General features: G+C 41.5%; 1 protein-coding gene across 5 annotated transcripts in view; it reads right to left on the bottom strand.

The window, feature by feature from the left end:
• The window catches only part of ablim3 (actin binding LIM protein family, member 3), a 43,380-nt gene that overhangs the window by 23,152 nt on the left and 2,780 nt on the right, over nt 1–17,448 (bottom strand). For all 5 annotated transcript variants that reach the window (XM_041048240.1, XM_041048239.1, XM_041048238.1 and 2 more), the window contains exon 2: nt 11,168–11,290. In XM_041048240.1, the coding sequence (XP_040904174.1) occupies nt 11,168–11,290 (123 nt within the window). The remainder of the gene's footprint in view (nt 1–11,167; nt 11,291–17,448) is intronic.

Raw genomic sequence — 17,448 nt, forward strand, 5'->3', positions numbered from 1 at the left:
TATGTTGTTTTTTTTTTTTCAGTCTGAGCAGCCTCATTTTACCTGTTGGTGTGTGCACTGGTGCTTGTTTGTGCTGTGTGTGTGTTTGTCTTCACACATGGCTGCTGGGGAAGTTATTCAGCTCCAGACAGTGGTGAGCCAATTTGCTCTGATGGGAATATAATGATATAATCAGTGGAAAAGTCATTTTGTGCTAAACAATGTGAAGAAGGAGACAAAACAACAAACCACAAGTTCCCGGCATCATCAGAACATCGACTACAGCCTCATTACATACCTATGGGGGAGAAAGTGAAATCATTTACGGTGTACGCGCAAGGTGAGTGTGCAGTTTGTGCGCTTGTGTGTCTCTATATTATATATCCTAAGCAGACAATGTGTGCTACAGCGCTTTGCTGTGTAACTGAGAGTGAATTCTAGTGAGTGTAACAGTATAGCTAAGAGGCGTTTTCACGTTTCAGTGACCAGTGTAGTTCCTGGTCTCTGGTTTCTACCCAGTCTCTGTGGTTTACCAACAGGAAGAGTTGACAGTTATTGTAACCTCCGGCTGGAAAAAAAAAAAAAAAAGCTGTGACCTGACACACATGACTCTGATGAAGGTCACATGCTGTGTAGAACAAATCCAGATTTCCACGTGTACATGCATGAACAGTCACTTTTTCTTTTTTTTTTTTGTAAAGCATTTAAAACAACCGACTGTATCTTGAAACCAGCATCACCAGAGCGTGAAACCTTCACCACAGCTGAACTTGGCGCTCTATATAGAGGCATTATAGTCTTGACCTAATGATTACACCCCCGCAGTGACACTGGCACTGTAATTATACAACTGCAATTATCATGTAACACAACTACAACCATCACGTACTCCAACAGCTCAGCTGGTAATGACACATGCACAATCCGACCACGTCTGCCCAGTAGAATAAGGGAGCGGGGGTGGACATTTTGGGGTAATATGCGTCTTCGTTTGATCCAGCAGCTGGTTAGCTTAGCTTAGCATAAAGAGTGGAAACAAGGGGACACAGCCATTGCACAGGCACATTAGAATTTAAACAAATTAGATATTAAGTATATTGTGCTATCTCTTTACTATCTCTAAAGCTCACTAATAAACATGATATCTTTTGATATAACTATTTTGTGTTGGGTTATGTGCTGGACTTTTTCTTGGCAAGGTCCAGTTAAAGGGAAACCAGTAGCGACTTAAGTCTTTATAAGCTGAGCTACCTATCTGATAGCTCCATCTATATATTTACTGTGCAGGGATGAGAGTGGTATCAATATTTTCATCTAACTAAACGTGTCTGAAAATCTCAAACGATTCCCTTAATGCCACTTCCTTTATCAAGATTTAATGCTACTACAGAGCAATGAAAGAAAAATGAGGATGTTCAGCTGTACTTTCTGCCCACCAGAAGGTGGTCCAACACAACAATATGCACTGAGCAAAGAGACTCGTGCCTTAATAATTCCTAATAGATTAACCGACTTGTGGTTTTCTTTAGGCGTGAAGAGCAGATTCTGACGGCAGAAACCATCAGATCCTCCTGATAAGCCTGCAGTTCAGGTGAAACAGGAAGTCAGAGATAAGATAAAAGATCAGAGGCTTTAAACACCAGCTCCTGGTATACAGAGCAGGCGCCCAAGGTGTTAGAACCAGGCAGAACCAAATGACCACAGCACGGTTTGGATTACAACTCAATATTGTGCACAATTTTGAAACCTGGGAACAAAAAATAATATGTTTACTGTAACACTAAAAATACAGACAATTTGAAGGAAGCATTTGTACAAATTGATCCAAAGCTGAATCTCTATAAATTTTCTCAACTGATTCAATATATTTTTGTCCTAAAATTGGACTCTAATGAAAAAATATGACACACAGCAACATTTACTCCTGAAAGCACATACTGTTTCCACACCAAATTCAAAACACTGACCATCAGCACAAAACAACATCAGGTCCAACTGGTGATACTGAATAGGGCTTACAACACACTGCCAGTAACTGAGAGTGTGTAAATAAAGCAGTAAACATAACAAATCATTATTCTGCCTGTGGTGGAATGGAGCGCCTCGAATACTAACGACATACTGGTAATAAATGCCGTCATACTGGTCATGTTATACAGACTGGAGCCACTGCTACAGGCCACACTTGGCTTCCTATAGCCACCAGATTTCAGTGTTCACTGGCAGGCTGGAGAGTTCAAAGACACACAGACACAGACAGACAGACACCCACACACACACACATAAACCCTTCAAAGGAGCTCATTTAATCTCAAGCTGTTTATGAGTGGAGCATATTGACTTAATGGTGTAATAAAAGATCAATGGGCCCTCACTTAAAAACAAAACAATCTCAGCTCCCACAGGAGGATGGAAACACATAAATCCATCCCCGATGAGATGGCACCGTGCGTATGCAGAAATAGGATGATGAAATGGGACAGTGTATGGTGAGATATGATGATGGATCTTTATCAATGCGACAGGTCATTGGCATCAAGGCGAGGCAGCTGCAGAAGTGCAGAAGTAGGGAAAAATGTGAAGAAGGAGGAGGAGGGGATGGATCAAAATACCCTGTTTGTAAAAATGAGTGTGTGTGTATGCGTGCGTGTGTGTGTGTGTGGTTGTGCATGTGCCAACCACATTTCCAGAGCTGCTGAACAATGGCACACAGCTTCAAAAAGTGTCCCTGCTGCAGTTTGAACCAGACTAACTAAGGCTCTTACCAAAAACCAAAATCACAGGCTATCTGATGCCTTCATGGAAAATGGGAATGGGGGAGTAAATATTTCCACATCTACAAAACTCCTTGCCACGGAAAAAAAATCATTGTGTCTTGAAATGGTCCATAGCACTCATTTAATGAAAACAATGTTTTTAATCTTTGAAAACTAAATTGTAGTAAAATTCACAGATACAATTCTCTCTGGTTTTATTTTTTTCTCTTCCTCTTCTCTCTCTCTCTCTCTCTCTCTCAAAATGACATGCTTTTCAGTCTGCGCCCAGATTGATTTTCAAATGACTAGAATCCGCGCAATTAGCCTAATGCACCTCATGGACGCCTGACCACATCACAGCCGGCCAACTGGACCTGCTCAGGCTGGATTGGACGGGCCGGCTGGATGGTACACCTGTTCTGGCTAATCACTTTGTTTTCTTCTGACTGGACGATTGGCTGGATGCATTGCAAAGGACATCCCCCTTCCTCAGTTGCCATAGGAGACGTAAACCTTCCACAGTTGCCCTAGAGACAGGCAGGTCCCAGTATGAATGATGTGGTGGTGGTAGCACATGTGGTGGTGTTGTGATTGAATTGTTGGTTGTAAATACCAAGTGATGGCAAAGTCTGAAATGCTACAGTCAAGTTTTCACTTAAATGAAACGTAGAAACAATGTGGCTGAAACCCTGGAAAACAATTCTCAAATCTGATTAAAGGCACCATAAGTAAATAGTAAGACACAATAAAGTGTATTCATATTTGCTGAATATGTGTAATATGTGAATGTGTGTAATATGAATATGTGAGGTAAATTAGTTATAGCAACTTTTAGATTAGATTTTTCAAACCTCCCTAAAGGAGCCTCCACTTTTTTTTCAACCTGCTTGCAGCCATGCCCTCTAGTTCTCTCATTTCAGCCCTAACCATCAAGCAGAAGCTTTAAACGTATCCCTCCACATGTTGTAGTTGCCAGCACAGTGGGTGGAGTTGGGTTGGAGCTTGGTGTCTCTGCTGCCGCAGAGACGTGGCTTAGCTTGGCTCCGAGAAGAAAGGTTTTGGTTACAGCCGCACAACCAGAGCCACATGATGCGGACACCCACCCATAAAAACAACAGCCCAGTGCAACCAACATAGAACCAGAGTGGTCTGTTTCACTATCTGATGAATGGCCTTCAGGGATTTATACTGTAGACACTCGTGGGAAAGTGCACACAAATCATATTTCTGTAGATATTTATGTATGTCCTCCATTAATGGAAAGTTCTTTTTGTATGAGAAATATGTATTAATTTATGCATACATATCAATTGTCTTTCTAAACGAAACATAATCAGCTTTGCAAGACTTAACTACATTAAAAGACTTCATTTCATCTATTTGCTCATTTTAGGATCTTTCCCTGAACAACACTCTAATGAGAGAAACTAAAAGATGCTGCTTCACTCCTTCATATTGCTCTTTTTTGGCAACGCAGGATGTTAACATCTAGAGATTATAAGTCTAGTGATTAGAGGTTAGCATGTAGGCTGGTGTCTGCAGCTGTGGTCATTAGAACTGCACTGATTAGACACCCACAGGGGGTCCGCATGATTGGGTATTTATCTCCAGCCAACAGACGCAATTAAAATTCCCTTCTCAAAGTCGGCCCAGGCCGGAACCCCAAAATAGTCCTGACACCCCCGCCCCCTCCTCCCCTTCTCTTTCTCTGTCTTTCCGTTTCAAGACTACTTCCAAATCTTTGTGGCTCTGAGCACAAGGTCTCCACTTTATCTCAATTTGCGCCTTCTTTTCGCACTACTACAGACCGCACCTCCATGTAACCTTCCCTTTCTTTTACAGCCTCCCCTCCTTCCCCCGGCTAATTATCCTACTGTTAGGTCTTCATAATGTGCTATTAAGTAAAGGGACATGCTTTGTACAGTACATTAAAGTATCCCTGCTGCATATTCTAATTGTTTTAGTGCTGCTGTCAACACTATGCAAATTTTCAAGATAATAAGAGGCAGCAACAGATATTCTAGCAGAGGGGCATGTATGTAGCAGGGCAGTGACAAGTTGCAGCAGGGGAGGTACTCACCTATTGACCCCCACATCTGCGCTACCAACGTGGGGCCAGGGCTCCTCTGCCCTCCCCCTTGTCCCCCGGATCTGAGTCCCTCTGACAGGAGGAAACACTTCAAGAGTAAATAATGTGTTTTCTCAAGTTGTGCCAAGCCACAGGGTGGGAGAAGAAGTGTTCAGACAGACAGGAAGAGGACAGAAACAAAAGTCTACAGTCCACACTAGCAGCTCTGTGAAGCTGTACCTAGGCACAGTGCTTTGAACTAAATGCCCATGACAGCATGCTAACACGCTCACAATGACAATGTAACATGTTGATTTTTATCATGTCACCATTTTAATTTCGAGTATTAACATGCTAACATTTGCTAATGCGCACTAAACACAAAGTATAACTGTAAATGTCATTAGTTTTGCAGGTATGAGGTGAAAAAAAACAATGTACTGACAATCTTTGACCTGAGGATGGGACCAGATGAAAAGGTAAGGGATCATCAGGGTTGTTACAATTCATCCTCTGGCGAACATGAATGTGTTAGTTATCAAACTTCACGGCAAATTCATGGCAATCCACCCAGTAGTTGTGAAGACACTTTGAACCAAAACGTCAACGTGCTGGTGGTGCCAGGGGGAGATACATAATCTGGAGACCATGAATGTCTGTGCAAAATTTTGTGTCAATCCATCCAGTAGATGTCAAACTATTTTACTTAATAATTCAAAACTTAAGACCTGGTAGTGGCACTACAGTAAAACTCAGCGGTGCAACAGAGACATCAGAATTCATCATCTGGGGAACATGAATGCATGTACTACATTTCATGGCAACTCATCACATAGCTGTCAGGATATTTCACTCAAAACCAAAAATCATGCACTAGATGGTGTGGATCACCAAAATCAGTGGAATTCATCCCCTGAGGCCCATAAATGTCTGTGCAAAAATTCATGGAAATCCATTTAATAATTGTTCAGATATTACAGAGTGGACCAAAGTGGTGAGCTCACTGAGTGACACTACCATCCCTAGAGCCCTGCCACTAGCAAGATTAACAGCAACAGAAAACAGAAGGAGATGTGGCTGTAGAAAAGGGCAAGAGGAGAGAGAGAGAGAGAGAGAGAGAGAGAGAGAGAGAGAGAGAGGCAGCTAACGGCTAAGGCAGAGAGAAATAGTGCATGAGTGACAGGGTTCCCCCAGCATTTGGCTGCAGTAGCTGATGGAGACAGATGGTTGCCCAGTGGAGTCCCTACATACCAGCAGACCAGCCCTGCTGCTGAGACCTTCAGCTTTTAACCCTCTGAGGGCTGATAAGAGACTCAGCCGAGGGGAAAATAGGCGTGAATGAGATCACAGACACACAGAGACAACCAGACTGCAAGAGATGAGGCCTTGTAATAAGCAATAAAAAACGCTCTACAGCTCTAGCTCTGTGTAAAGATGTACTGGTTTAGTATGTGCATGTGTGTGTTCAACACAGTAGGGTTTGTCGCTTAATGATCCTCTTTATCATTCAGAAATCACTCCTTCATTGAGCCAGGCACTAAGCGGCTCCAACTCGCCATGACATGCACACATACACACACACACACACACACACACAAACACACTTAAAGACAATAGGCAGGCCGTCAGTAAGTGAAAATCCCTCAGGACGGTGACGCTTCAGAGAGAAAAGCGGAGGAATAATCCCTGTCATCTATCCTGGATCCTGGAGAGTTGTCGGGGGGAAAGCGCTGCCGCTGCCTGCCACGCTCCCTTCTCTCTCCGCCGGAATCTCTCCCTAGCAACCAGGCACTGGTGTGGTGATTGGACCAGCGTACCAGCGGTTGCTATAGCTACAGGAAGCTCCCCTTCCCTGTAACCCCCCACTTTTTTTTTCCTGTGCTGTGTCTTTCTTTCTGTTTCTCCTCATAACCTCTCTTTCTTCCTTTCTCTCTTTATTCCTTGCACTATTTGTCTTTTCCCTGCCTTCCTCCCACTAGCTTTCTCTCTGTCTTAGTCTCTCCCTAGACTTCAGAGAACAGAACAGTGGTACAGTACAGTAGGTTGATGTTATTAACACCGAGGTTGAGTGATGGGGGCTAATGGTATCCAAAGGGGAGCTGGACTGACTGAAACAGGTCTGCAGAGAAAGAGACAAAGATGCTGCAATTCTACTAGAGCCCTGGTGAGAATACCAGCTAAAAATGGAGCATTAGCAGAGCAGTCAAGTATTTATGTGTCCTGTCTGTGTAAATCTGTTATTCCCTTTAGCACTGTTTTATGAGAGAAATCTGTTTTGTCTCTGAAAATAAATAACTACTGGGAGCAGCTTGGCAGTTTATGTGTGAACGTGTCTTTGTTTGAGTCTGTCTCTGCTTGTATATTTGTTTCTCAGCTTCTGTGTTATTATTAATTTTTTTTTTTTTTGGTTGGAATGTGAGCTGACTAGCACAGGAAACACATGCCCATTCTGAGTTTGATCTATGTGTGTATTAGCTCTGCGCTCGTGCCACTGACAGGCCTCGCCGTTTCTGTTGGAATCTAAGGGTGCCAATTATGCTCCAGAGGCAGGGTAAATGTGGTCACTATGTCATTAGGCCAGTATGCACGAGCCTGTCCGTCTGCTGGTAATACAACACCACATCATCCATACACTACAGCCCGCTGCTTCACTGAGAAGTGCTACGGGATCTACATAATCCACAAATACACCCCCACTGCCTTCTCTGTGTCTGGAGTTGATGCATCAAGCTGTGAGCTGGCTTCTGTCTTCAGCATTTTCCACAGATTTCTTTCTTGAGTTGATTGCGTGGCTGCTTTTTCATGCTATAATCAGCTGCTGTATAATGGGTACGAATGTTAGGTTAAATGCACGTGATTAGCGATCTGTTCTTCTTCTGACTAATGCATGAGAGAGGAGTTATTATAATGGGGCATCCGGAAGATAATGTGGCTTGAGAAAGTGTGGACAGGATGAGATGCATGTATTTCTACATGCTGAGGGAATGTGTGTGCTCACAAAGTATCTCTGAGTGTGTCTCTGTTTAAGGCTGAGCGATCACAATCTAGTCAGTGGGGCACAGTCAGCCCTTTTGAGAAAAATGAGACAGAAATGAAGAAAAAAAGAGGAGCGGGAGGAAAAATAGGGGGAAATAACTAAGATTTTATGTCATGGTTTCTCAGTGGAAATGGATGAACTGTGGAGCACACAATATCATTGGTCAAGGTCAATAACCTGGGTAGACACGCTGATCCTCTGAAAAACACTGGCCAGCAAAGAGCGAAATCAAATGTTGAAACACACCCCAATCCCAGAGTTCATCACAACACATCTGACAGATAAGGCAATTGGCTGCTGACAGTGGACTGTCACTCTGGTGCAATGGTATAATACAGTTTAGCCATTAGCCTCTAAATCGCAAGCCCTGCATGCCAATGTCATCCTGTGCCAAGATGAGAAATTGATTTCATGCTTGGGTGACTGTCATCAGGAAAAAAAGATGGGGGGGGGGGGGCACAAGAGAAGGAAACAGAGGGAGAAAAACTGAAAAGAAAAGGCAATAGAGAGATGGAAAGAAAACACAGAATCTTAAATCCTGCTATTTCATTCAAAGCTAGTCAGCCTCAGATAATATACAGGGGAGCTGATGAAAAGCAGACAATAGAAACACAGACAATAAAGAGGAGATGGAGTTTATGAAGTTCAAAAGAACATGCAACATGTTTGTGCGTGAGGGATGGGGTGGGGGGTTTACACACAGAACAATAAAAGCTTTAGAAAACTGCTGTCTGTGCAGAGGCCCATACAGGAGAGCATATTATGGGCAGGGATGTGGCAGAGCCTGGCCGCACAATAGTGCCCCATTGCCTCATGGGATGAGGAGAGCTCTCTGGAAGATGAGAGGGGAGGGTTGTCTGATATGTGTATTTAACATGATGCTTGTCGATGACAGTTTTCCATTACTTTAACGCTGCTGTGAGTGAAGTGCCTCAGAGGGAAAGGAAGAAGAGAATCAGACTGGTGTTACACTCATGTGATGATGTAATGATTAGGCGACAAACAGCACCCCCATCCCCCTTCTTCTTCTCTTGTCTGCTCGCTTCCTGTGTTCACCCCCCGTTTTCTCCGGGGCACAGAATAGAGGCTTCCGATTGGTTAATGGCACCATAGAGATGCTGAGAATATCCACCAACCAGGGCCTGGGTGCCCCTTCACACCGTTACCACAGCAACCCCTCACAACTCACACAGTGAGGGTGCATGCATGTATGGATGCGCACGCACATATGCATGAATGCATGTGTGTAAGCGTGCACTATAAGCTTGTGTTTCCATGTGCATGACGGCTACACGGAGGGAACATGTAACAACAGCTCTCCAATGAATAGCCTTCAGTGAGTTTATCTACTGTAGAACAGCTTTGTGCTGTACAGTTGTTCGAACAGTGTAGTGCAGCTCGTACAGTCACAAACACAACTCACTCAGCTTCTTCTCCTCCAACAACAGCTGCAAAAGACATGACATATATAAAAAAAAAAAACAGCTTTGAAAGATGATGACGACTGAGTCATTTGAAGTACTAACTACAAAAAGTTTCTCTTAGAACAAGTGAAAAAAAAAACTGCCAGGGATTTTATGTATATGGAACAGAATTATTTATGAAGATAAATGAAATGCAGCATGTAAAAACATGTAAGTAACAGTATGGTTATAGTTTAATTAAAAACAAATTGAGAGACCCTTAAAATGAATAAATCTGTAAATATAAAGAAAAATCAAACAGGTTTGTTCAAAGAAATAAATCAAAAAACATATTGTTCCTATTTTTGCCTCGTTTGTATTGAACTGAAAGTATTTAAATAAATATTTAAATTATTACAATTATTTTGAAATAATCTGATGCAAAATGAAAATTTCTAGCTTTCTGGTACTATTTATGTTGCTATTTATTTTCAGCCTATTTTCACTAATGTAAGAGGTCCAGTCATGGACTGGTGCATTTCTCACTACCTCTCTATTTAACTTGTGCATAAAAGTGCATATAGTGTACTTAAATCAGAGAAACATAATGATTTGGCCTTCAATTATACAACTCTGCCAGTGTGACATAATGTCAACATAATTCATCGGAGCCCCGTGAGAAAAGATCAAGATGGCTCATGAACAAAGTGGAGGAAAGATTTATCTGAAATGATGTCAGATAAGTTCCTAATTATGCAAAAAATGAGTGTGATTAGATGACTGTTGAGTACTCATTTCTTTTTAATCTTGCTTAATGTTGGTTTTTTCAGACTCATCTGCAAATGACTGAAAAGTAACCCATGACTGCCTGTCTTTGCTTTAGAAACAGCACTATTAACATAATACTGAGAACACTTGCTCCAGGCCGTACAGCAGCATGACAAATAACATTTCTCGGTTCTTTGATTTCTAATTTGCATATGTGCAGATACGTAACTGTCATAAGCCCCATTCAGACCCGCACTTAACTCTGCAAATGTCGGCAATTTTACATGTCAGCTCCTTGCCTGAAAAGGACCCTGACTCATTTTTCCGGAGAAGTTTTTGCTGCAATCTTGCTGAGCCAAAGAAAAAAAGAGCATCCAGATCATCAGCTTCCTAAATTTTACTCTTTCATTCATACCAACTGCTTTCAGCATGAAACTTCAGCAAAACATTTTCCCTTCCACAAATGTGAGGAAAACAGGAGTTTAAGGACAGAAAAAAAAAATTAATTTAAATGTATTCTTTATTTTTACCTGTAGCATCTTAGCTGCAGAATTCCATAGTCATTTCTAATAAATTAGCCAGATTAGCTCTATATTCTTAAAACAAGAATTAGACTGTCAAACTATTTAAACAGATAAACCCTGTAAACCCTGCAATATTAAAAATACATCCCACACTATTCCTGCCATAAGGGAATTTGTGATTATGTGACCACTGTATCTATTGTGGGTCACCAGTGCTCACCTGTAGCACTGCAAAGCTAGTTAAGAGAGTCTCATTAGACCACAACATACCACTGAGCGCAAATCCCCAAGTTGGCAGCACAATAACAAGCTACCTTAGCAGGAGCCTAAGTCCCCTGCAAGGCACCTCTGATCCAATCCAATCCTCACTGTGGCCTAACAGTAGCACTCAGCATGTACACTAGGAGATGGATGAATGAGAGTACATATATCTGGCTACAGGTGTGTGTGTAGGAAGGGTAATCATATGACCAAGACAGATGTCTAGTTTCTCCTCTACTGCATTTATGACCAGGGCCACCCACGCTGCAGGGCTTTGCAAGACCACACCTGTTGGTCAGATCACTACAACTGTTTGTCTGCTCTAACACTTGCTGTGTTGTGTTGTTATGGATCAAATTCCCATTTCTTACCGGTGCAGGTGAAACACTTGACGTGAAAGTGGGTATCTTGTACTCGTACCACCTCTCCTTTGCAGACTTCCCGACACCGCTGGCACCGGATCAGTCCAGTGCTCCGGTCACCGCCTGTCGAGCCTTGGTGATAAGACAAAAAGACATTTTTAATATTTTAATTCAGTGTTCAACAAAAGTACACATTGAAAACACTACTTTGTAAGCTGAACTGAATATTTGCTAAGTCTGCTCTTAGTTACTGTTCTTTCTCATTTCTTGCTATAAACTGCTGAAAATGAAAATGCTCTCTCTAGCTGACTCTTTAAAGCTTCAACTTGACCTGTCTTAATACAAGAACTCTGTAGAGGGGTCTTAAATATGCACTTAATGGCCACATACAGTACATCATATCATGCTAAATGTCCGAGGCTAAAGCTGCATGTCACAGGCAAAAAAGTTACCCTCCTCACTAGCTAATTTTCCACGTAGCGGTGTAAAGTACGATAAGGAATATGACTGTTACGTACTTAGACAGCAAGGCAGACGTTAGATTTATGCTTCATTGCTCATATTTTCAAACAGTGTTTCACTTGTTAAATGAAAAACAGCTTTTAGGATGTGGACTAATCAGTGTGTATGGCAAACTTGGATAATGAGTTTTGCTAGGGTTGCTGACGTGTAAACTCCGAATTCAAAGGACAGCTGCTAACGTTAGCCTGCTCTCTGAAATGGCGTTCAGGACCAGCTCCCACAGAGTGGTGACACTTTTAACACAACCTGTAACCCCACAAAATATTGTGGTCTGAAATACCCCTGGCCTCGGAAGTAATGTGGGTTAGAACTGTAGGTAGTGAGATAATTAGCTAATCCTTGCATTTTTGATCTTGTATTTTTTTTGGTTTTGGAAAGATTTTTTTTTAACAAAAAGAGAACAACTCAGAAAAAAGCAAAGGCCTAGTCACAGTTGCAAGCTATGACTGGGTGAGCTAAAGGAGTTTAGCAAACAGTCAATTATGCAACCTTCTCAAACACAAACATAAAACAGTTTTATGCCCCAGTTGGTGGTACACAATAAAAATATAATTGTCCAATCATGTAGATTGAAACAAATACAATGTATTGCCTAGTAATGAAGTTACATTGGCATTGTCAATCACATAGATGTGACCCTAACAAACCATCATCAGTGTTTTTCAGTGGAAAATGTCTCCAATCACAGCAAACACGCCATCCACATAATGGACCTAATAACATTGTATAGATTAAACTCAACAAAACTGCTTTTCATATACCAACGTTTCTCTGCTACATGCAGCAATCCATCACCCAAACTGGGCCCTGAGCACACTATAGACTATGAGCAGTTCACACGAGATCAGTGTGTAGCTCTGTCAACACTTGTTCTGAAGCTGTGAGGTCTGACACCTATGTAAGCTGGGTAAGCTCCAGGCTTTCTCTCCCACTATCTCCATTTTTCACACACTCATATGGGCTGACACAAATACACACACACACACATACAAGCAAGCACACAGCTGCATCAGGTTAGAAAGTGGATGGATCCTCTTACCTCATTATGCATTAGCCTACATGCCAGACTCCAAGCAAGCCCAATAGCTACTTCACATTGTCAGGAAGGCAAGTTTTCACATGCAGTCTTAACAGTCTTAATGGAATAAATGCTATCACAAGCAAAAAAGGTCAAATGATAGATTAATTTGATCTTAAATGAGTGAGGAAAATTAATTTATATTAAGACCTCTTAGGTTATCACAGACTCTTTAAAGGTCCGTCTTCTCCTCAAGGCAATAAACAGTTTCTCTTGCATAGACAAGCATAGACAACCAGCCTCCCAATACTGAGTCTGTGCCAGAGCAGCTGGGTTCACTGTCTCTCATTTTGCTCCATCTTCTTTAAGGAGCATCTGAGTGGTCCTACACTCGGTGGAAGGGGCATAATGGCAGGGTAACCAACTCCATCCAGCTACTGATTCCATTTCACTGGATGAATCTCAAAGGAATATCAGCACTTAAAAACGCCTCACAGCCTGAGCACCCTTTGCATGCTCCGAACTTGACAACAGCATATGCTTGGTGTAGGCTGAGTGAGAGGGCATACATCCATGGGTGCAATAGAAAATGTATGCATGAGTGCATCTGTTTACTTTCCTGTACAAGACATGACTGTGGGCAATGGAAATATGCAAGCATGATTAATTCCCACTCCCAATCTCCCACACTCAAGTCTCTGTTAGTTCATTGTTTCCCCCACAATGCTGGCAGGACCACTGGGACCCACTACCCTGTCTGATAAGTGGTCCAGCCACTGGTTGAAATAATGGCACTCCCTTGAAAGTGTGTGTTTGTATGTGTGTGCCGTAAAACCAAATGAGCAACACTGATCCCATCAGGTGTGAATGAGAGATAATGGGAACTAATGGCAGAACATGCAAGCCTGTGCCAACACCAACTGGAAACACAGAGGACATTTATTTACAATGCTGACCTTCTGAAAGTGGGCCAAAACAAACCTCTGGCAAAGTACAACATCCTCTGCTTTCACAGCCCAGCCAGGCAAAGTTTTAGAAAGGGAATAACATGCAGCAAAACTGAGCTCGGTGCTGAATGAAAATCATCAGTACATACTTTAAAGTTTGCAGAAGTGCAGTGTTCATGGCAGAGGTGGGGTAAAGAGCAAATATTCATGCTGTATTTAAACAAGTATGTATTAATGAATGAGATGCTTATTTTACTTGTTGAATGTAGGTGACAAAAAGTCACACCTAAGCAGAGAATCCAGATACACAATCAGCTCAGGAACTGAGGTATTACGTAACTCTATCTAATTGTGTCAGTGCGTCCATTCTCATTGAACACAGCCAAGCTCTCCCCATCTAAACCCATTATAGAGCTCTCGAACAACCCTCCAACCTCTATGCTCAGGTGTTGAGTCATTCTTCTAATGATAGCCACCAGACTAAGAGTGTAATCCACTGACTCCAAGTCAGTGGCAAGTGCCTCAGGAGAATACAGCCTCCAGGAGACAGGTGATAAGAACAGGGCCAGGGTCAGAGAGGCCGAAAGCATTCCCGGGGACTGAGAGCCTGCTGCTATTTCTGCCCCTGACCTGACAGCCCCAGCATAGAACATGCTGGGAGCTCAGTCACAAGGGATGCTGGGAGATCGGTGGTGACGAGTGAGAGGAGAAGAGCGGGGCAAAGAATCAAACAGAAGCAATACAAAGATCATGTTGATGAATTATTTAAGGGAAAATGTGATGGTTTGCAATTCAAGTTTTCTTTCCAAAGTGTGGTGTAGTTTTTTTTCTCATATGCCTACACCTCATCATGAATTATATTATGTTATTGTATGCATTTTGGACACAGGAATAACTTTACATCAGCATCTGGTGTGAACAGACCGCAGGCCTTCTTTGGTAAGAATAAGTAACTAAAATTTTCATTTGCTAAAGTCAATAATCCAAAACAAAGTGATTCTGCCTGAAAAGGCTGTTTTTAAAAGGAACGTTTAGAAAGATGTGACTCATGTGAAAGATAGTTTTTGACAAACATAGAAGTGGATGTAAAAACACTGTGTTCCACTCTGTTTAGCAAATTCTGTGAACTGTGGTTTAATGTACAAACTGTCACAAGCTGTACACATCTCATTCACGATATTATTCTGTGCAAAAAGAGTTGGTAGCCATACCTCAGTAGAAAACTGTTCCGAGACACTGCTGCTATATTTATCAAATTCAAGTTTAATCCAATTAAAAAAACAAACAAAAAAAAAACATAAGTTTTTCGATTAATGACAGATATTTCTACTCAACCCCATATACTGTTTGAACAAAGAGCACATCTGAATGCTGAATTGAGCACTGAATGAAATCTGGTGCAATTACATTTCCTTCAAAAAGCATTTGCGTTTGCAAATTAGCATTATATAAACATAACGTTTAGGAGACAGTGTTGTTCTACCAAACATTTTCTACTGTTATCAAATACAAGCAGCAAACAACAACACTACAAGCTGAAGACACTGCAGAAATGCCTCAGTATGCAGTTCTGCTAATGACAACAAGATGATGCCTGCAAAAAAAATCTGTGTTAAAGTGAAATGGAAAATCCCCACTTTCTCTATGAAGTACATTTGATTTTTCCACTGGGTTCAGTGGTTATATCTTTTCGTGTGTCTTGGTGGCAAGTTTAAAATGTATTGTTTCATTAAGCATTGCATTACTACCTGATCCACCCAGAGTCCACCCCATTGTCAAAGGTTACACTTTAATATTAGCTCATTAAAAACTAGTAAACACTAGCTAGCAGCATATAACAGCAAAGGAGTACTATACTGTGTATTTTCACAACAACGCAGGCAAAGATCAAGTCTCTCCCGGCCTTCCCCCATCCCGTCTTTTTATCTCTCTCCGTCTCCATCAGGACCTTGGGCAGGAGCATTCATCAGAGAGATGGTACTGTCCAGTGGTATCACAAACATACCGTCACTCTACGGAGAGAGAGAAGGGTCAGACTGCTCCTGACAGTCTGAATGATCACTCAATCCTACCAGAAGCCAAGGTCATGGAGACAGCAACCTTGAGGATACACCATACAATATAACCACAATGGTTTGACGAATGAGTCTACTGTTTATTCTCTTCATTCAAAATTACATATAATGCTACTTCCATGCAGTCTCCAAGATTCCCTTTCCATAAGGCTGCACAAAAAACAAACTGAACACCAGTTTAGTAACCACAATAACTGCAGCTGCAAATGAACAACAAAAACATGTGCCTGATTTTATGCTGGCCTGTAAATACATACCAGTTGTACATGACTGTGCATGAATATTCATCTGTGCATCCCAGCATCTGTGTTTGCATCTGTGCATCTTTGTCTCCTACCTTTGTTCTCTGCATTATTGAACTAAGGCTTCTGGCAGGAGGAGTGATAAATGGTGTTTGGCTCTGGTTTGGACTGCTCACCAGATGAGGCAGAAGAGCAGGAATCATGTATGATACAGCTCCCCTCCCTGTCTACCAACACTGCTGCTGATTCTTCCCATAAAACAGCAAAACAACTGACATGGAATCAGTGCAGCAAATATCCATCATTTAATCTAGTACTATTAACATTATTTTTTTCCCTTCTAGGGGATGTCTGTCACTGGATCATTCTATCTGTTCATACACCTTGGCCCAGACCAAGATGTTATATTTTGATAACTTGATTTGAAAGATTTGGAAAGAATATTCATGGTTCCCAGAGGACCATTTCTTGTGATTTTTATGGACTAACTGACATTTTATAAAGCACCATCATAAAATTACAATTTCCCCTTGATGAACACTTTGATCCATGACAAGGAATCAGGAGAACTAAAGGACATATTTCCACAAACTTTTTATTAATCTATAGTCAACCGAGAATACTTGTACTTTTGACAGCCCGCTCTTGTTTTTTTTTTTCTATTGCCACCAACAGGTCATCTTTTAAAGAATAATCAAATCACTTTGAGTCGGTCACTCATGCCAAAGCTCACACTGATGCAGATTAAATCAAGTTTAAAGCTAATTAAGATTGTTTCAAAACCTTTCTTGACCTAACTGCCAGTTCTTGGCACAATTGAATTGATTCTACTGTGTCTCAAGCTGTGGACACATCTCTAGAAAATTCTTCTTAAATTCCTTTTTACTTCATTTACCATCTTTCACAGGCACAGTGGTGTTTTGAGTTAAATTACAGTTTCAGCATAATATTCTTACAATGTTAACATGCTGATGTTTTGCAGATAATGTTTACAATCTTAGCTTAGTGTGCTAACATTTGCTAATTAGCTTTAAATACAAAGTACAGCTTAGGCTGATGGGATTAGTTTTCCAGGTATGTGGTCATTATCTACTAATGTCTGTAAAAAAACAAAACAAAAAGACGTGCTAATCCATCTGGTAGATGATGAGTTATTTTACTGAAATAATAAAAATTCTGACCAGCTGGTGGCACTAGATGAAAAGACAGGGGACCACTACAGTCGCTGTACACTGTACTCATCCTCTGATGACAATGAATATCTGTGCCAAATTTCATGGCAATCCACCCACCCGTTGTTGAGATATTTCAGTGAGGACTAAAGTGGTGGACCGACTGACCAACAAACCAACGCTGCTATCTATCGAGACACACTGTTAATGCGACTATATATGAAACTAAATCACTAAGAAAAATGGACAATGCTTCAACAGAGATGACAACTCTACCTGCTGTTGGTTTCCATACTTCTTATGCATTCAAACCG

This window comes from Toxotes jaculatrix, chromosome 10 (genome assembly GCF_017976425.1).
Source record: "Toxotes jaculatrix isolate fToxJac2 chromosome 10, fToxJac2.pri, whole genome shotgun sequence".
NCBI classification, from domain to species: Eukaryota; Metazoa; Chordata; class Actinopteri; family Toxotidae; genus Toxotes; species Toxotes jaculatrix.